This window comes from Staurois parvus, unplaced genomic scaffold (assembly GCF_062004578.1).
Source record: "Staurois parvus isolate SC_StPar_1 unplaced genomic scaffold, SC_StPar_1.0 ptg000053l, whole genome shotgun sequence".
NCBI lineage: Eukaryota > Metazoa > Chordata > Amphibia > Anura > Ranidae > Staurois > Staurois parvus.
Window position 1 is genome coordinate 5,020,203 of NW_028317849.1, and position 21,725 is coordinate 5,041,927.

Genomic DNA, 21,725 nt, shown 5'->3' on the forward strand with positions numbered 1-21,725 from the left:
TCTAACCACCAAAAACGCTGTTTAATTAATATTTAATAGTCAAAGCAACCCCCCATCCATCCATCTCTTTATGCTTTATTTTGCTAAGAACTAACTTTGAAAAACAGCCTCCTGACATGTGTGGCCATCTTAAGTAAGGGCAGAAGATTCATGGAGCATTTACTTCCTGGAATTTATCTGTCCTTAGCTCAGGCATTTAGACAGGAGGGTATGCTTAGCTAAGAAAACCCCTCCTGAAGACTCCTGGATTGTATGACATAATTTGCCTAGGCATGGAAACCAAGAAGTAACTGAAGAAATATAGAGAAAAAAAGTTCAACACAAGTAAATATGATATATTTTTCGATTTACTAATGCTATCTTTTAAAAGAATTAAAAATAGTTTTGAATGCAATTTATTCTGTAAATCTTTTTGTGGAATTCAAAAGCGATGGGGTAATACACCCAGCAACCATTTTAACAATGCTGTTGCTTCAGAACTAGGGTGTGATGGAGAATAGGCATTTTTTTAGCCTTGCCACAGATTCTACTTTCCTCTTTTCTGTGAGATATAGTACTCAATATAAATATTTGCTTTCAGGCAATATATTAAGCTGTTCATTGTACTAAACCTACAGACACACCTGTTCTTCCTTCCTGTTATGAGCAGAATCCTTTTTTCTGTTTATCCATTCACTCTGCTCCGCCTGCAGATGGTCTCTAATGAGCATATAGGCTTTCTCCTGTTCTTGCTGGGTTAAACACTGCAGTTCCAAGGCTCGCTTCTCTGTCTGTAGTAACTGAAGGCAGGCCTTCAGCTCAGATAGCCCCTTCTGTGGAAGATATTAAATATAACCACATGCACTGTCTTCTAGTCAAATATTACACTCCCAAATATACAGAAAGAAAATTAAGATGGAAACAATACAGCAGAAATATTGCATAATTATTTTGTTAGGACAGCCTTAAAGTAGATCTAAATGCTAAGTGGAGTACTAGCATGCTGTATATCATAAATAACCAAAATTATTTTTCTTTTCTAAAATACTGTTTTCCCTTTTTTAACATGTTTGCATATCAATACTGTTGATTTTATCAAGCCTCTTTCAGTCACTTTCTGTCCACATGTACTTCCTTTAACAAAGGCTTAAGCCACCCATAGATGGACCGAATGTTGGCCGGTTCAGCAGGGACCGGTCGAGATTCGATCCATCTATGGGCAGAGTGACTGAACCCAAGTCAGTCCATTGATCGACTTGGGTAAAACCAGCCTGTCAGATTTTTAGCATGCAATTTCTGCCTGTGGCTATAGCCACTAACAGTACTCATTGTGTTCTTCCAGCCAGAAAAGCTCCCAGCCAACAGAACACAATAGTGCTGCGGGAGACATTCTGCAATCCAGCTATTTTCGTTCCTTTCATCCGTGGTGGAAGGAAAGAAAATTGATTCATCTATAGCCAGCCTTGTAAGGTAAGCATGTGACAGATTGACAACAAAGGAGCGCAATTGTCCTCCTATACTAGGAAGTACTTGAGCAAGTAATTTGTTACAGGATCATCCAGTATTACACTATATTGCCAAAAGTATTGTGACACCCCTCCAAATCAATGGATTCATGTGTTCCAATTACCTCCATGGCTACAAGTATATAAAATTAAGCACCTAGGCATGCAGACTGCTTCTACAAACATTTGTGAAAGAATGGGTTGCTCTCAGGAGCTCAGTGAATTCAAGCGTGGTACCGTGATAGGTTGCCACCTGTGCAATAAGTCCATCCAAAGTGAAAGCAACTGGAAACAACAGCAACTCAGCCACGAAGTGGTAGGCCACGTAAAAAGACAGAACAGAGTCAACATGTGCTGAAGCACACAGTGCACAGAAGTCGCCAACTGTCTGCAAAGTTAGTAGCTAAAGACCTTCAAACTTCACGTGACCTTCAGATTAGCACAGCAATAGTGCATAGAGAGCTTCAAGAAATGGGATTCCATGGCCGAGCAGGTGCATCCAAGCCTTACATCACCAAGTGCAATACAAAGTGTTGAATGCAGTGGTGTAAAGCACACCACCACTGGACTCTAGAGCAGTGGAGATGTGTTCTCTGGAGTGATGAATCACTCTTCTTTGTCTGGCAATCCGGTGGATGTGTCTGGGTTTGGTGGTTGCCAGAAGAACAATACTTGCCTGACTGCATTGTGATAAGTGTAAAGTTTGATAGAAGGGGGATTTTGTTGTGGGGTTGTTTTTCAGGGTTTGGGCTTGGCTCCTTAGTTCCAGTGAAGGGAACTCTTAAGGTGTCAGCGTACCAAGACATTTTGGACAATTTCATGCTCCCAACTTTGTGGGAACAGTTTGGGGATGGTCCCTTCCTGTTCCAACATAACTGCGCAACAGTGCACAAAGCAAGGTCCATAAAGATATGGATTAGCGAGTTTGGGGTGGAGGAACTTGACTGGCCTCACAGTCCTGACCTCAACCCAATAGAACACCTTTGGGATGAATTAGAGCAGAGACTGCAAGCCAGGCCTTCTTGTGCAACATCATTGCCTGACCTTGTGAATGTGCTTCTGGTAGAATGGTCAAACAATCCCATAGACACACTCCTAAACCTTGTAGACAGCCTTCCCAGAAGAGTTGAAGCTGTTATAGCTGCAAAGGGTGGGCCAACTCAATATAATACTCTACAGATTAAGACTGGGATGCCAATAAAGTTCATGTGCGTGTAAAGGCAGGTGTCCAAATACTTTTGGAAATATATTGTATTTAAATGAAAGTGACAGATTTATTATACATGAAGTCCAAATTATATATGATCCTTGCAACAACTCACCAATGACAGGATCACTAACAGATCCCTTTCCCTTTTGCTCTGGATTCACTCTCTCGCTAGCCAGACCAGTAAAGTGTCACTCCCTACCTGCTCCCTTGCTAACGAGAGATCAGGTTAATGAGAAGCAGGTATATTAAAGTAAGTGAAGGTCTTTGTTGTGTTGTCAGCAGCAGAATTGACCATGTGACATGGTCCTAATTGATGAGGAAAAATATAAATAAAAGCTAGGGAAATAAAAAAGGATCAATATATATTATGTATGTAGATTTTGGAATGTGACTAATTGTTTTACCATGACTTTGCACATTTTTACAGTTTTAAATGTTAGATTTTTGACAATTCCAAAACAAGTTGTAGTTGTACTGGTGATTCTACAATACTAGATGTTTCCAATCCATGTTAGATATTTTGTTACTGAATAAACTCCACCTGAATCTCAGATAGCTTTAAGGATTTTCATTTTGATGTCTAAGGTAGAAGCACTACACGCTGAACCCAGCTGGTATACAACATAGTGTAAATTAAGCGCTTCAGCCTACCTACTCCTGGCCATGCCACTAACACATTTCCCCATCGGACTCTATGATTAAACCTCGTGGGCAGGTCAAGATGGAGAGGGCCGTACCAGGAAGAGCTAGGCTGAAGCCGCAATTTACCTTGTGTTGTATACCAGTTGGGTTTGCTGTGTGACGTCTCTACCTTTTGTTTTCTGGTGTTTCTCCTGCAGCTTGGCTGAGCTTCTCTCAATGCCGGCACCCGACAGCATTGTGGATCATAGGGGAAAGTTTGTAATGCTTTGAGCAGCGATCTAAGCTTTTTTTTTACATAGGTCACATTGATGTCTAATGTGTATTGCTCTATACATTACCCAGATTCAACTTGCTTGTTTTAATGGAAGATTTCTGCAAAGAGATGCAAAAGGGTTAACACACTTTTAATAAGGAACACTTCTTTACCTTAGTATCCATCAGTTCCTGCAATATCTGTGCTCTGGCAGGTTTTTCTGGTAAGTGTGGTGAATCTTCCACTGAGACCTTGATGGCATCATCAACCTTAGCCTTGATAATGTCTGCACAGTGATCAACCTCCCTTCTATGTGCAGTGTCAATGGCCAGATGTTCCAACACAGTAACGGATGACAGATCCCACTTAAGAGACTGGATATAGTCTTTTAGCAAATGTTCATCATCTTCACTAAGCCAAGGAGCATAAGGTCTAGAAGAAATTAGGCACAGGACAAAATCTAATTCTTCCAATCATATTAATCTGGATCTACTGCATTCATATGCAGTGGTCTTCAGTAGGACAATCTTTCTTGGACTAGGGAATTGCATTCTGTTTGTACACAGAACATGTATGTACTCTGTAAGGGAACGTGTTTACTAATTTTCAGTTACCAGCCTTACCAGTTTGTTTTAGAAGAGGGAAGAGGCAAGGAGCCACATGCAGAAGGCTGGTGCCAGCTTATCAGTGCAGAACAGCAGTGACCTGCATAGTTTTTAGCTAGTCTGTCTAATTGCTACTCTTCCTTGAATGCAGCCCCCCAACTTAGTTTCACTTCAGCATCAATTTGTAGCCCAATTTGGCCAAAAATAGCCAGATCAGACAATTATAATGTCTAAAGGTACCATAAAATCAGTCTGTGCTTTGCCCGTTTAGGCCCAGCACAAGATTGGCCCAGCCCAGATAATTGAATAGGCCTTATAATTTCAAGCTACTAAGTGTTATCATAGATTAGGTTCCCTAAGCAGTGTTCTTCTCAACTGCTGAGAGGTGCATTTCTTGGTAACTTGATCTCTGTTCAATTCCTGTGTTAATGTGCTACAATTCAAGATTTTGTTAGAACTTTAAACTTGGTCATATACAGTGCCTTGAAAATTACCTCTTGAAATTTTCCACATTTTGTCATGTTACAACCAAAAATGTAAATGTACTTTATTGGGATTTTATTTGATAGACCGACACAAAGTGGCACATAATTGTGAAGTGGAAGGAAAATGGTAAAATGATAAATAGTTTTACAAATAAATATCTGAAAAGTGTGGTGTGCATTTGTATTCTACAATACTTTGTAGAACCACCTTTTGCTGTAAATACAGCTGCAAGTCTTTTTGGGTATGTCTCTACCAGCTTTGCACATCTAGAGAGTGACATTTTTGCCCATTATTCTTTGCAAAATAGCTCAAGCTCTGTTGGATGGAGAGCGTCTGTGAACAGCAAATTTCAGGTCTTGCCACAGATTCTCAATTGGATTTAGGTCTGGACTTTGAATAGCAAATCTAACAAATGAATATGCTTTGATCTAAGCCATTCCATTGTAGCTCTGGCTGTATCTTTAGGGTCGTTGTCCTGCCAGAAGATGAACCTCCGCCCCAGTCTCAAGTCTTTTGCAGACTCTTAACAGGTTTTCTTCTAAGATTGCCCTGTATTTGGCATCCATCCAGCCATCCATCTTCCCATCAATTCTGACCAACTTCCCTGCCCCTGCTGAAGAAAAGCATCCCCACAACATGATGCTGCCACTGTCATGTTTCATGATGAGGATGGTATGTTCAGGGTGATGTTCAGTGTTATCTTTCCGCCACACTGAGTTTTGTTTTTAGGTGAAAAAGTTCAATTTTGGTCCCATCTGACCAGAGAACCTTCTTCAACATGTTTGCTGTGTCCCCCACATGGCTTCTCGCAAAGTGAAAACGGGACTTCTTATGGCTTTCTTTCAACAATGGGTTTCTTCTTGCCACTCTTCCATAAAGGCTAGATTTGTGAAGTGCATGACTAATAGTTGTCCTGTGGACAGATTCTCCCACCTGAGCTGTGGATCTTTGCAGCTTCTCCAGAGTTACCATGGGCCTCTTGGCTGCTGATTAATGCTCTCCTTGCCTGGCCTATCACTTTAGGTGGAGGGCCATGTCTTGGTAGGTTTGCAGTTGTGCCATACTCTTTCCATTTTCAGATGGTGGATTGAACAGTGCTTCATGAGATGTTCAAAGCTTGGGATATCTTTTTATAACCTAACCCTGCTTTAAACTTCTCTACAACTTTATCCCTGACCTGTCTGGTGTGTTCCTTGGCCTTCATGATGCTGTTTGTTCACTAATGTTCTCTAACAAACCTCTGAGGGCTTCACAGAAAAGCTGTATTTACACTGAGATTAAATTAACACAGGTGGACTCTATTTACTAATTAGGTGGCTTCTAAAGGCAATTGGTTCCACTAGATTTTAGTTAGGGGTATCAGAATAAAGAGGGATGAATACAAATGCACGCCACAATTTTTCAGATATTTATTTGTAAAAAATTTTGAAAACCATTTATCATTTTCCTTCCACTGCACAATTATGTGCCACTTTGTGTTGGTCTATCACATAAAATCCCAATAAAATACATTTACATTTTTAGTTGTAACATGACAAAATGTGGAACATTTAAAAGGGGTATGAATTCTTTTTCAAGGAACTGTAACTGGCAGTTGTTTCCCTCACTTGTCTAACCATACTGTATACAGTATCTTTCAAAAGGATTTTTTCTTTGTCTAAAACTGCTCACTTATTCTGTTTATACAGTAGCTGTATCTTAGCTGGAATCCTCCCCAATTCCTTTCTGGGTTTCAATAACGTCCTGAACCTGATGCAACAGAACAACTCTCTTTTGTACAGGTACAGTCACTTTAGTTGCTACAACATATCATAAAAACCTTATTATCCCAGCCTTGTAAAAAACAGTAAAGTCGGCCATACACGGATCAAAATTCAGCTTGTTCAGAAGGGACTTACTGTTCTGCAGGATTTCGATCCATGTATGGGCAGGGTGGTTGTACAGAAATCAATCTACCAATCGACTTCTGTACAACCATCCTGCTGGAAAATTTCTGCTTGTTCATAGCAGCACTGATCACTGAATTCTAACAATATGAAAATGAATCTTCTATGGGCTGCCGAGGATCTCCCGAAAGATCAAAAGTTAATACTTTTAGCAGATCTAAAATTTAATTATCCTTATCACCGATATTTAGTGTATGCCTCAGGTAACTAAAACAAGCCATAGACATCATGTCACGAGCCTTATTCCCCAGCCAGGTGAAACTCCCAAATGAATCATACTTTACAAAAACTGGGATAGGGCATGTCAAAGTAACAATATGTGCTGCTTACTTTTTAGTACATAGCTAGCCATTTAGTACTACACCTCCACATAATACATATAGTCTGACCTTGTCTACCTCTGAGGTTGTAAGTGGCTATTCATGTCAGGGACTACCAGTATTTATTAATCTCACTATTTCCAAGTCCATACAAACATGACACAACAACACCTATTGGTGTAATCCATTTTACATGCTTGCATTTAGATAAGCTAAAGGAAATAAGGTGAATGCACATGCAATAAATAGATGATGCATTAGGACGAGAACAATGTAAAATAAATGTAACTATTTCCATAAGTTTGTATAAGTTTGTATATTGTGCCCTCACTGCTTCCCTCACCCCTCTATGGCACCCACCACCTCCTCCTATTACTCCACTCTCCCACTGACCCCAACATCTCCACTAGTAGTTTCTCACGCTCCTGCACATCCCGCTCCCATGCCACCTTTCTCACCCTTCTCCTCCTCATAACTGCAGGGGACATCTCCCCGAATCCTGGCCCTCCACCACCTCCCTCACCCGCACAAAACCCTCCCACCTCCACGTCCTGCCGCAACCCCCGCAACTTAGTATCTGTCCCCCTGCTCCCTAAAATCTCCCCCCCGTTTTCATGTGCACTCCTGAACGCCCGATCAGTGTGCAACAAGCTTACCGCCATCCACGACCTCTTTGTTTCCCGCTCCCTCAACCTCCTGGCGATTACGGAAACCTGGATCCAGCCCACTGACTCTACCTCCCCTGCTGCACTCTCCTACGGAGGTCTCACCTAGACCCACTCACCCAAGCCCAACGGTCGTAAAGGTGGTGGGGTTGGCCTGCTCTTGTCACCGCTGAGCACCTTCCGAGTCCTCCCAAACCCCCCCTCCCTATCCTTCTCCTCCTTCGAGGCCCACTGCGTCCGACTATTCTCCCCAACCCCCCTGAAGATTGCTGTGATATACCGGCCTCCTGGATCCATACCCCGCTTCCTGGAAGACTTCTCCTCCTGGCTACCCTTCTTCCTCTCCTCTGAGCTACCCACTATCATCCTTGGGGATTTCAACATCCCTGTCAACCTCGACAACCCGGACACAGCCCGTCTCCTCCACTTAACCTCCTCCTTTGCACTTGCACAGTGCATACAATCCACCACCCACTCCGACGGTAATATCCTTGATCTTGTCTTCTCCAACCGCTGCGCTCCCCACAACCTCACTAACACCCCCTTCCCTCTCTCTGACCACAACCTGATTACCTTCTCTATCTCCTCATCCTCCAACGCCTACCCCTCCAAATGTCACACTTCTACCAGCCGTAACCTCCGCAACCTTAACCCTGCCTCCCTCCACTCCGCAGCTGATCAACTCCATGACCGCATCCTCCCCCTGTCCTGCCCCGACTTGGCTATGACCGCCTACAACAATGCGCTGTCAACAGCCCTTGACTCACTAGCACCTTTAACCACACGCAACATCAGACCCCGACCGCTCCAGCCCTGGCAGACTGATCACACCAAAGCCCTCAAACGACACATTCGTGCCCTGGAGCGACTATGGCGCAAATCCAAATCCCAACAAGCCTTCACCCGATACAAATCTGCCTTCCACACCTACACCTCCTCCCTCCTGTCAAGGTCCTACCTTTTTCCTGTGGTTATGTTACTTCATGTGCTGGTGTCCATCTTGGATTCTGCTGTGCATGATGGGAGCCCTTTTATGCCTTCAGGTTTCTGTGGTCCATCCTCCATAGGGGTGTGGCTGATGACATATAAGCCTGTGGCCCGCACATGCTCTTTGCACTTGTGTCTTGTGTCTTTGTGTTGTTGTTACTCTGTTCTGACTCTCGTGACTCTCCTGGTATCTGATTCGGCTTGTCTTGACTATTCTTTGTATTCTCCTTTGATCTGACCCTCTGTTGCTGAACCCGGCTCGTGACCTGTGATTCTCGTCTGCTGTCCTGTACTGTTCTGTCCTGTTGTTGTTGACCCCGGCTTGTCTGACTACTCTTTTGTCTCTTCCACCAGCTACACGCCATTGGCGGCGGCCATTACCGCAGCTGAGGTGTCTCGGGGGCCGCGACCTGGTTCCTGGCTGCGTCAAGTCCATCCCCACCATCAGGGGCCCTGGTGAAGGGCAGCCTGGGACTTAGACTCCGCGCCCTGAGGGACTTTGGTCTGTGGGTGGTGGTTGTCGTCAGCCAGTGCGTTACATTGTTAGGCCTGCCTGTCCGTTCCTCAGCTCCTGCCCTGACATTACACAAGTGCCATGAACCCTGACGGTGCAGGCACGCCTTTGCTCCCAATGCTAGTCGCCAGACTCGATCAACAGGATCACCTGTTGGATCAGTTCGCTCAGGCGTTGCAAACTCTGCTTGCACGCACCGCGCACCTTACTCCTGGTGTTATTAGGCCGGTTGTCGCTCCGGTGGTCGCTTCCGATGCCGTTCCGCTTGCTGTGCCTACCGCCGCGGCTGATGCGGCACCCGCGGTGTCCAGAGGTATGACCGGTTCAGCCCCTCTTCCACAGCGCTTTGGGGGTGAGCCGAGTCAGTGTCGTGGGTTCCTCAACCAGGTGGGTATTTATTTTGAATTAATACCCCACGCCTTTCCGTCTGAGAGGTCAAAGGTGGGGTTCCTCATCTCACTACTCTCAGACAAGGCCTTGGCCTGGGCAAATCCCTTATGGGAGAGGAACGACCCGGTGATTCAAGATTTTTCTGGTTTTGTCGATGCCTTCCGTAGGGTATTCGACGTACCGGCTCGTTCCGCCTCGGCGGCCAAGCTGCTCATGACCATGCATCAGGGTTCACGGACCGTGGCCGAGTACGCTATAGAGTTTCGTACCCTGGCGGCAGAGGTCGGTTGGAACAATGAGGCTCTGGTGGCTGCGTTTTCCCATGGTCTTTCTGACTCATTGAAGGACGAGATTGCAGCTAAGGAACTGCCGGTGGTGTTGGAGGAGCTCATCTCTTTCCTGATCCTGATTGACACCAGGCTCAGGGAGAGGCCTTCACTCAAGGAACGCCTGCGGAGGCCTTCCAATCGACTGGCACCTGCGTTTTCTGTCCCACCCGTTCCTCCCTCTCCTCCCACGCCTCCTGGGGATGGCTTGTCTGGTGGGGAACCCATGCAGCTGGGGTTTGCTCGCCTTTCCGAGGGGGAGCGGGCCGCTTGGCGTCGGGAGGGTCGCTGCCTGTACTGTGGCCTCGGTGGGCACTTTCGGCAGTCTTGTCCGGTCCGTCCGGGAAACGCTCGCACCTGAGATCATGTCGGGGACAGATCTTGGGTGGAGTTTCCTCGTCCCCGGCGTCCCGCAAGGATAAGCCACTGATCACCGTGGTCCTTTCTTGGACAGGGGGCTCGGTGACGGCCCAGGCGTTGGTAGACTCTGGGGCCGGTGGGTTGTTCTTGGACAGCTCGTTTGCTGCGCAGCACTCCATTCCCCTGCAGGCTCGTGCTGCCCCATTGGTTCTCGAAGCAATAGATGGCAGGCCCCTGCAGCCGCCGCAGGTTACCCACGAGACCCTGCCAATAGGGGTAGCCATTGGGGCTGTTCACAGGGAGTTGGCCTGTTTTCAGGTGATTTCTTCCCCACACTATTCGGTGGTTTTGGGGTATCCCTGGCTCCAGAGGCACAATCCAACCTTCAATTGGCAAACAGCCGAGATTCTCTCATGGTCTCCACAGTGTGGGGCCGGGTGCATCCGGGGGCCGGTTAAGGTATTGTGTGCCTCCTCGGACTCTGCGTTGCCCACCGACTATGGGGAATACCGGGACGTGTTCGATAAGGTACGCGCTGGTACCTTACCACCGCATCGTCCTTACGACTGCGCCATATCCCTGCAACCCGGGGCCACTCCTCCACGTGGCAGGGTGTACCCTCTCTCGGTTGCGGAGAATAAGGCCATGGAGGAGTACGTGGTGGATGCGCTTTCCCGGGGGCACATTCGTAAGTCTACTTCCCCAGCAGGAGCGGGGTTTTTTTTCGTAAAGAAGAAAGGTGGGGAATTGAGGCCCTGCATCGATTATAGGGGTCTCAATCGGATTACCATTAAAAATGCATATCCAATTCCTTTGATTTCTGAGTTATTCGACCGCCTTAAGGGAGCAACGGTCTTTACCAAACTCGACCTTAGGGCGGCGTACAACCTCGTACGGATCAGACAGGGGGATGAGTGGAAGACCGCGTTTAACACTAGAACTGGGCACTACGAATACCTGGTGATGCCCTTCGGATTGTGTAACGCGCCCGCGGTCTTTCAGGAATTCATAAACGATGTCCTTCGTGATTTGTTGCAGCAATGCGTAGTGGTTTACCTGGATGACATCTTGGTTTACTCTACCTCCATGGAGTCCCATGTCCAGGATGTTAAGCAGGTGCTGCAACGATTGCGTGAGAACGGACTCTTTTGTAAACTCGAGAAGTGCGAGTTCCATCGATCCCAGGTTGCCTTTTTGGGCTACATAATTTCCGCGGAGGGATTTTCCATGGACCCTCAGAAGGTTGCGGCAGTTCTGCAGTGGCCTCGTCCCAATGGTCTTCGGCCCATTCAGCGCTTTCTGGGTTTTGCCAACTACTATCGGAAGTTCATCAGGAACTTCTCCACATTGGCAAAGCCTCTCTCTGACCTAACCAAGAAGGGGAGTAACCCTCACGAGTGGCCATCCGAGGCCATCAGAGCTTTCGAGGCTCTGAAAGCTGCCTTTGCTTCGGCTCCGATTCTTTCGCATCCCAATCCTGGGTTGCCCTTCGTCCTCGAAGTTGATGCTTCCGAGACGGGAGTAGGGGCTCTCCTGTCTCAGCGTCGGTCGCCCGATGGACCCCTACTTCCCTGCGGGTTCTACTCCAGGAAGCTTTCCTCGGCTGAGTGCAACTACCAGATTGGAGATCGGGAGTTGTTGGTCATCATTCTGGCTCTCAAGGAATGGAGGCACCTGCTCGAGGGTTCCGCGGTTCCGGTCCTCATTCTTACCGATCACAAGAACCTGACTTATCTTTCGGAGGCCAAGAGATTGACACCCCGCCAGGCCAGATGGGCTCTGTTCTTGTCACGCTTCAACTATGTGGTTTCATATTTGCCTGGTTCCAAGAATGTCAGGGCTGATGCGTTATCACGGCAATACTCTGAGTTGTCCAGGGAGGACTCTGAGCCAGTCTCACTTATACCTCCAGATCAGATCCTGGCTGCCATTCGCACCAGTCTGACCTCTCCCCTTGGGGAGCAGATTTTGGCGGCTCAAACTGATGCTCCTCCCGGGAGGCCGGAGGGTAGATGTTTCGTACCCGAGGGATTGCGCACCCGCCTGCTGCGTACCTACCATAACGCCAAAACTGCTGGGCATCCAGGGAAGAACCAGCTGTGTTGGGTCGTCTCTCGCTTATTCTGGTGGCCAACCCTCCGTGCCGACATTGCCTCTTATGTAGCGGCATGTTCGATCTGTGCCCAGAATAAGTCTCCACGGCATCTCCCTTTGGGTCTTCTGCAACCCATTCCCAATGGGGAGCGTCCTTGGTCACATCTAGGGATGGACTTTATTGTAGACCTCCCGGTGTCTCGGGGTCATACGGTCATCCTCATGATCGTCGATCGGTTTTCCAAGATGTGCCATTGCATTCCACTCAGGAAATTACCCACAGCGCAGGAACTGGCCACGGTCTTTTCCAGGGAGATTTTTCGCCTGCATGGGTTACCTAAGGTGATTGTCTCAGACCGCGGGAGTCAGTTCGTGTCCAGATTCTGGCGTGCCTTCTGCTCCCAGTTGGGTATTAGTCTCTCCTTTTCATCAGCCTACCACCCGCAGTCCAATGGGGCTGCGGAGCGTTCCAATCAGGCCTTAGAACAATTCCTTCGGTGTTATATTTCAGACCATCAGGATGATTGGGCCGATCTCCTGCCGTGGGCAGAGTTTGCCAGGAACTCGGCGGTCAACTCCTCCACCGGGATGTCTCCCTTCATGGCCAACTATGGGTTTCAACCCGCGGTATTACCTGAGAGGTTCTCACCACAGGACATTCCGGCTGTGGAGAACCATCTTGCTGCCCTGCGTTCTTCTTGGGGGCAGATCCAGAGGGCCTTGAGGGACTCAGCTCAGCGCCAGAAGTTCCAGGCTGATCGCAGACGGTTGCCCGCTCCTTCATACCAGGTCGGTGATCGGGTGTGGTTGTCTACTCGCAACCTCAATCTTCGGGTGCCCACACCCAAACTGGCTCCCCGTTTTGTCGGTCCTTTCCGCATTCTCCGCAAAGTGAATCCGGTGGCCTATGCACTTGCCCTTCCGTCTGGGATGCGGATCTCCAATATCTTTCATGTTTCCCTGTTGAAACCTCTGATCTGCAATCGCTTCACTACCTCTCTTCCTCGGCCCCGTCCTGTCCGGGTTGACGGTCATGAGGAGTATGAGGTGAGCCGGATCCTGGACTCTCGATTGGTGCGCGGTCAATTACAGTTCCTGGTTCATTGGCGCGGTTATGGTCCCGAGGAGCGTTCCTGGGTTCCTTCCGCGGATGTCCATGCTCCTGCCCTCCTCCGCGCTTTTCATACCCGCTTTCCTCAGAAACCTTTTGTTGAGCCGCGGAGGGGGAGGGGCCCTTGAGGGGGAGGTACTGTCAAGGTCCTACCTTTTTCCTGTGGTTATGTTACTTCATGTGCTGGTGTCCATCTTGGATTCTGCTGTGCATGATGGGAGCCCTTTTATGCCTTCAGGTTTCTGTGGTCCATCCTCCAGAGGGGTGTGGCTGATGACATATAAGCCTGTGGCCCGCACATGCTCTTTGCACTTGTGTCTTGTGTCTTTGTGTTGTTGTTACTCTGTTCTGACTCTCGTGACTCTCCTGGTATCTGATTCGGCTTGTCTTGACTATTCTTTGTATTCTCCTTTGATCTGACCCTCTGTTGCTGAACCCGGCTCGTGACCTGTGATTCTCGTCTGCTGTCCTGTACTGTTCTGTCCTGTTGTTGTTGACCCCGGCTTGTCTGACTACTCTTTTGTCTCTTCCACCAGCTACACGCCATTGGCGGCGGCCATTACCGCAGCTGAGGTGTCTCGGGGGCCGCGACCTGGTTCCTGGCTGCGTCAAGTCCATCCCCACCATCAGGGGCCCTGGTGAAGGGCAGCCTGGGACTTAGACTCCGCGCCCTGAGGGACTTTGGTCTGTGGGTGGTGGTTGTCGTCAGCCAGTGCGTTACATTGTTAGGCCTGCCTGTCCGTTCCTCAGCTCCTGCCCTGACACCTCCATACTGCCAAACAAGCCTACTTCCTGACCCTCATCAATGCCCTCTCCTCCAATCCTCGCCGACTCTTCTCCACCTTCAACTCTCTACTCTCGCCACCCCCACCTCCACCCAGCACCTCACTCACTGCCCTTGAGATTGCCAATCACTTCAAAAACAAGATTGACACAATTCGCAAGGACATTGCCGCAACTCACACGCCTTCTCAACCCGTCCCCTCTCACACAGCTACCCCCTCATCCCCCCTCCCCCTCGACATAACCCACAGGGAGTTCATCGCTGCTCAAACTCCCTCCAACCCCCTTCCCCCTCACTCAGCTACCCCCTCTACACCCCTCTCCCACGACCCCACCACTGCTCTGACCTCCTCTCCCACCCCACCCTACATTCCTCATACTGAAGCTCCCCCAACACTCCGCACCTTTGACCTTACTACCATCGAAGAAGTCTCCAAGATCCTCTCTGATGCCCACCTCACCACCTGCCCCCTCGACCCTATCCCCTCACAACTCCTACAACCTCCCTCCCCCTCCATCCTACGCTCCCTCACCCACATCTTCAATCTCTCCCTCTCCTCCGGCACTTTCCCTTCCCCTCTGAAACATGCACACATCACCCCCATACTTAAAAAGCCCTCCCTGGACCCCAATGACCCGAACAACCTCAGACCCATCTCCCTGCTCCCATTTACATCTAAACTCCTCGAGCGCCTAGTCTACGCCCGCCTATGCTCTCGCCTCAACGACAACAACCTCCTCAATCCCCTACAGTCCGGCTTCCGTCCCCTACACTCCACCGAAACTGCTTTACTCAAACTCTCCAACGACCTGCTAACCGCCAAAGCTAATGGCCACTATTCAGTGCTCCTACTCCTTGACCTCTCTGCGGCCTTTGACACAGTCGACCACCCCTTCCTCCTCAAAAAACTACACTCCCTCGGCCTCAGAGATTCTGCTCTCTCCTGGCTCTCATCCTACCTGTCACAACGCTCTTTCAGCGTTACCTATAATGCCACCACCTCCCTCTCACTCCCCCTCTCTGTTGGGGTCCCTCAAGGCTCTGTCCTCGGGCCCCTTCTCTTCTCCATCTACACCTCCTCCCTTGGCCAACTCATACACTCTCACGGCTTCAACTACCACCTCTATGCCGACGACACACAAATCTATCTCTCAACCCCCCACCTCACCCCCTCGGTCTCCGCCCGAATCACACACCTGTTGAGCGACATATCAGACTGGATGTCGCTCCACTTCCTTAAACTGAACCTCTCCAAAACCGAGTTTCTTGTCTTCCCTCCAGCCCGGACACCACCCCCCATTGACTTCTCCATCATGTCCAACAACGCCACCATCAAACCCGCCCCGCAGGCCAGAATACTTAGTGTCATTTTGGACTCCAACCTATCCTTCCAGCCCCAAGTCCACTCTTTAACAAACTCGTGCAGACTCCACCTCTGCAACATCGCCAAAATCCGCACGTTCCTAACTCCAGAAACCACTAAACAGCTCATCCACTCCCTCATCATATCACGACTCGACTACTGCAACTCCCTCCTCACTGGCCTGCCTCGCCGCTGGCTATCCCCGCTTCAGTCCATCCTGAATACGGCTGCCAGACTCATTCACCTTTCCAACCGCTCCGTTTCCGCCACCCCCCTCTGCCAATCCCTCCACTGGCTTCCGATTGCACAACAGATCAAATTCAAAATCCTAACGCTGACGTACAAAGCTGTCCACCATACTGCCCCGAACTACATCACTGACCTAATATCCAAGTACCGCCCAGCACGCACACTCCGCTCCTCACAAGACCTCCTTCTCTCTAGTTCCCTGGTCTCCTCCTCCCATGCCCGCCTCCAGGACTTCTCCAGGGTGTCACCCATCCTCTGGAACTCCCTGCCCCAACCCATCAGATTATCACCTACTCTCCTCTCCTTTAGGCGCACCCTGAAAACCCATCTCTTCAGGGAAGCCTACCCCGCCCCCTGCTAACTTGCCGACCTCCTCCACTCTTCCTACCACTCCATCCCCCACAGCTATCTCCTCCTGTGCCACCACCCCCTCCCTCCTAGATTGTAAGCTCGAAAGAGCAGGGCCCTCGATCCCCTCATGTTTTGCATTGTATTGGTATTGTTCTGTCACATGTTCTGTTCCCCTCTGTAATGTACAGCGCTGAGCGAACTATTGGCGCTTTATAAATACTGTATAATAATAATAATAATAATAATAATAAGTGAACTATTTAGCTACCTATTACCTGTATATTGCTTTGTCCTCTGTGCTTGTTTTTTCCAATTCTACATTAAGACCTTCTCTCCGGAAACTCTTCCTTACCTCCATCATGAACAGTTTAGTTTTTATTTCCAAATCTTTTGGTAGCAGGTTCCAACCTATATGCAAAAGGGACACATATAATATAAATGAGTCTCCATATGAACCAATATTTTCCCAGGCAAGGGAGCTAAACCATATCAGCGAGTTGCACAAATATTTGAGATTTCAGCAAATGAAGTATTCTTACACATATGATTTTGAACATCCTATTAAGACTGCAAAGTTAAAGCGGTTCTAAAGCTAAAAGGTTTTCTACCTTAATGAGTCCTGTATCGTTCCAGTGCTTTATCCGGCCAGAGGTCTCCACCCCTGTCCTCTCACAGGCAGTTCATGTAGTAGTGGGAGCCATTGGCTCCTGCTGCTGTCAATCAAATCCTGTGAGCAGAGAGCGGGGAGGGGGGGGGCAACAAACTGGGTTGTGTGAGTCTATAGACACATGCAGCCTGGCTTGGAAGCAAACCAGCGAGTCTGCTCCATAGAAGTGGCTTGCTATGGCTGAAGACACAGAAGAGGAGGACCCAAGAAGAGGAGGTTCCAGACCAGGTGAGTATATCATGGTTATTATTTTAATAATTAAAAAAATTGCATTCGGAAACACTTTAATTCAAATACACCACAATAAAAATAATATTTTATAAGATAGTGAACTCCAAGTGAGAAATGGCCACCCAGGATAGTCTCACACTGTTAGCTAAAGAATAACTTCAGCAAACATTTTTTTCTCTAGTTTTAGGCACAGTTGTGAAGTGTGAAAAAAACTCTGGCATTTTTTTTACTGCTGTCTCTGTACTCACTTCCAATTCAGTAACTACTGGAACTGGATGGAATGTAAGTGAAATCTCCATATGTGGATACAGATATCAGGAACAAAAAAAACTTGACATGGTTTTAACCTTTTCTTAAGCTGGCCATATACCAGTAGAAATCTATTAGAAAGCTAAAATTTTCAGAAAGTTCTTTACATTTTTAATGGTTGGGAGGGTCAAAATGATGTTCATTTTCGATCACAGTGATGAGAACATTTGAAGGAGCAAGATGGAAATTTTTTCTTGAATGAACGCAATTCTGTGAAGGCAGTTTTCATTTGGTTAAAAATATACATATTGTAATGAAACCTGTTTAATATATACATACCAATAGCCGGTCTGGATGAAATTCTAAGAGCTTTCAAACAAAATTTGTTGACCAATTCTAAAACCAATAATTATACTATTTATGCCATAGTTACATTTGAAACATTTTTAAACCAATTTTTTTTCCAGTTTGAATAAGACCTTGTTCCTTTTGATATCCAGAAGGGCCTACATTACAGTATATTGCTGTACTCCTTTACCAGGTTTTAAAATATGACAATGATGTAAATCTGACTACTGCATGTGGTGGGTACACACTCCTAGAATTGTCCAGTGGCAAAGAGACTGGCAATCACAAAATTTCTGTTGGTAATTATTACTGCTCTTAAAGATAAAAGACTTGAAGTTTAGAAAGATATCACCGGGATTTCCTATGTGGTCACAATGTGTTTCATTATACTATGAAGTTTGTAATATACTTATGTATATCTTTGTTCTACAAATAAACATTTATTACATAACAAGGGAGGCCCAGAGCAGTACGGGTTAGCTACAGACAGCATAGCGAAGGTGGCATTTCAAAAAGCAAAATTCCGCTATGATTTAGAAATATCATTTGGTCAGTTGCTTAACCACTTCACGTTGACGATACGCAAATTAGCGTCTTCACTTCACTGGGCTTTATGCATACCTGTCTTTGTGCTGGGAGCACACCGCACAGCGCACTCCCAGCACAGAGATCGGGGCTTCACTGAGAGCCCTGGGACCCGTTCTAATGATCAGGACTCGCAATTCTGGGTCACCTGATCGTTGTGATAGCCTCTGATTGGCTATCACAGTGATCAGTCACTATGAAGACCGCCCCTGTGTTTTCTTTCTCTGAATGGAGGAGAGAGATACATTGTACCTCTCTCTGTCCTTTCAGAGAGGAAAAAAATCCCAAGTGTGTGTAAAATAAATAAATGAATAAAAAGAATAATAAAATATATATATTTTTTTTTTTAAATACCTAGATCAAGGTTTGATCTGGGTCATTGCCAGGGTTAGTGTTTGGGTTAAGATCAGGGTTAAATTTAGTATCATTGTCAGTTAGTGGCAGGATAAAAAAAATGCAAAATGCACACTGTTGTTTTCTGGGCCATACTACGGGTACAAACAACAACTAACATACACACATGGTATTGCTGTGATTGTCAAGAGCAGGAGAAATGATTTTGGGTTGTTTTTTGGTTATGGAAGCAGCAAGAAATATTTTGTTTTTCAGGACGAACTGGGCTTTAATTTTTTGGTAAATGCTAATGGATATCTCCTGATTTTATTTTTATTATCAAAGGAAAACTGGGCCAAAATAGAAATAAAATATATATTTTTTTTTAATTTAGCTTTAGCTTTATTTGATAATAAAAATAAAATCAGGAGATATCCATTACCATTTACCACAAAATTAAAGCCCAATTTGTCCTGAAAAACAAAGTATAATCCACCTGGATACACAAAGGAGTTGTGATGATATGTACGGTTTTGCTAAAACATGTCAAAGTTGCAAAATTGTGCTTAGGTGTTAAGATTTGTTTTACCCTTAGGCATGAAGGGGTTAAACAGCCCTCAGAAGAGGGTGCAGCATTCATCATACACATTAGAACCACATTATATAAAATATCTAACATTGCATCTAAAGAATTTTTAAGATAAATATGTGTGAAGGGGTGATAATATTTTTATTTCAGGGTAAAGCAGGTTGCTGCCATTTGTGCAAAAAATAAATTACCTGAATTTAGGAGATCTCCTGAAGTCACTTGGCTCAGTAGAATTTCCCCCTTTGCTTCAGCAAGAGCCAATAATAAACTGTATGTCTTTAGGCATCTCTCACTGTCAAAGCAAAATTAGACAGAATGAACATCGTCAACATTTATATCACATTACCAATCTTCTAACAACATTGTTATTTTTTTATTCATTAAAATATATCTATAGACAAATTTGTAGTTTTGGATAGAGTAGGAAAGAATTAGAACTTCTGTCAGGTTCGTATTGTTGTTTGTTTCCCTGCTAGGTAGAGCCACTCCCAAAATCTCAGCAGGAGGTAAGAGGAAATTCTCCACTTGGCTATCTGTTGGGATGACAAAAGTCTACCAGGGGAATTCACCCCACTTTATTGGAAGTTCTACTGTGTCTCTGGGAGGGGAGGTTAAAGTGGAACTATCAGAAAATTAAGTCCTGATAGATCACTTCACACTTTTGCAGATATATCTATGTAAAACATTAAAAACAAGTTCCTATACTGTTTAAACTCCAGTAAGGCACTGTCTTGCCTAGCTCTACACATGCTCAGTTGCACTTGTAAGCAGGTTAGCTAGTCTGCCACTATTTATTTATTACAGGTACTTATATAGTGCCATCAATTTACGCAGCGCTTTACATATATGTTGTAGATTCACATCAGTCCCTAACCCTCAAGGGGTGTACAATCTAAGGTCCCTAACTTACATTCATACATACACATACTAGGGCCAATTTAGACAGGAGCCAATTACTCTACCAGCATGTCTTTGGAGTGTGGGAGGAAACCCACACAGGCACAGGGAGAACATGCAAACTCCAGTTCGATGATGCCATGGCTGGGATTTGAACCAACAACCCTAGTACTGCCAGGTGGAAATGCTAACTATTTAGCTATTGTGCTGTCCTGAGGGGCTCTGTCCCAAAATGTGGGGTAATAGAGAATGATGTAATTGAGCATTAGGTCCTCTTTTAGACAAAGCCTCCATGTAGGTATGTAATGGGTGGAGCTGGCGTCCATTTAAATACCAGGGTGGGTGGAATTGGCGTAAGGTGGGGCATGGGAACCAAACACCCCACAGCCAAGCAGGTGTAGTCAGCTACTGCGAAGGCCCTGCACAGGGCAGAAGGCCTGGCTGAGATTGTCTTACACCCAGATAAAACAGATGTAGTCTTCCTGACTTGAATCATGATCTAAGTGGACTTTGAGTGGGATGCAAAAGGCCAGGCTTAGTGTTTTCTGTCATGGGTACTAATACCCTGGAAGTTTAGAATCTTGCGGTGCAGCTGCTGCAGTCCTTGTTTTTGGAACGATGTGATGGAAGTCATGAACTGGATGCATAAAACCAAATAGGCAAGTCAGAGCCCTCGGAGTGAGACCTTGGGAGAAGTAGGGTAACATTTTGGAACGTATGCAACTGGGAAGAGCAACGGAGTGGGAAATAGAAGGACAGACAGGTAAACTGCAGACAACACCTTGTCTTGTTAATTTCAGCTGACAGAACAGGATGCTTCACTTTGTGAATCTCGGGTTGAATAGAGGAAAATGCTGCAGGTCTGGTAGAGAGAGAAAATGTTAAGAAAAGGTAATTTATGTGTGATGTTCAGTGTTTTCCTTTCACAATGACTGCTACAGATTTCCGACTTTTGTGTATGATGAGATATGACGAAGACACCTGTCAGTATGTCGAAATGATGTGATGTGTCATCGCCATCTTTAAAAAATAAAACGTAAAGTGTAGAAAATATACTTTATAATATAATATAATCTTGTGTGGACATTCCTTTCTAAAGGAATAATGGTCTGAGATGTCATGGGTAGGCCTCTGGCAAGGAGTTGAGGACAAGATGGCTACTAACTACCAGCAGTGGGTTGTTGTCCTATCCAAGAAGAGAGGCGGAAGCTTGAGTTATTTGGTGCCAACAATCAGGCAATCAGAAGCCCCCTTACACACCCCATCCCCGACACTATAAAATGAAAAAATGAAAATGAAATTAAATAAGAGCCACTAAACGCCATTCTGCTGACAGTTTTAAGATTTGCTATTGCTGAAGGGGGAAGAAAGCAACAGGAATGACAAAGACTGTTCTGAGGGAGCACAGATTATGGAGGGATAAATGAAAAGCAGGGAGTTGACAGGGAAAACTCTGCTGCCAAGGAAACACAAAAGAGTAAAGCTGGGTACACACATACAATTTTTCTTTTTGTTCATCTGGGACATTGTATTCTGACATAGGGGGTAGTCCCCCACCAGAACCTACTATTGAGGAAGTCACATGATAAGCCAGGTGACTGAGTGCTGAGACCAGAAGTGACGCAGGAGCCGCAGCCCCGCTGTTCTTTGTGATTTATGCTTTGCTTTTTACCTTTTATGTAAGTG

The 21,725-nt window shown here is 46.3% G+C and overlaps 1 protein-coding gene across 2 annotated transcripts in view; it reads right to left on the minus strand.

The window, feature by feature from the left end:
* Positions 1 to 21,725, minus strand: part of USHBP1 (USH1 protein network component harmonin binding protein 1) — an 82,479-nt gene that overhangs the window by 23,358 nt on the left and 37,396 nt on the right. For both annotated transcript variants that reach the window (XM_089667512.1, XM_089667505.1), the window contains 4 exons: positions 19,334 to 19,434; positions 16,416 to 16,548; positions 3,763 to 4,021; positions 624 to 812 (listed from right to left, as the gene is read on the minus strand). In XM_089667512.1, coding sequence (XP_089523638.1) covers positions 624 to 812; positions 3,763 to 4,021; positions 16,416 to 16,548; positions 19,334 to 19,434 — 682 coding nt within the window. The remainder of the gene's footprint in view (positions 1 to 623; positions 813 to 3,762; positions 4,022 to 16,415; positions 16,549 to 19,333; positions 19,435 to 21,725) is intronic.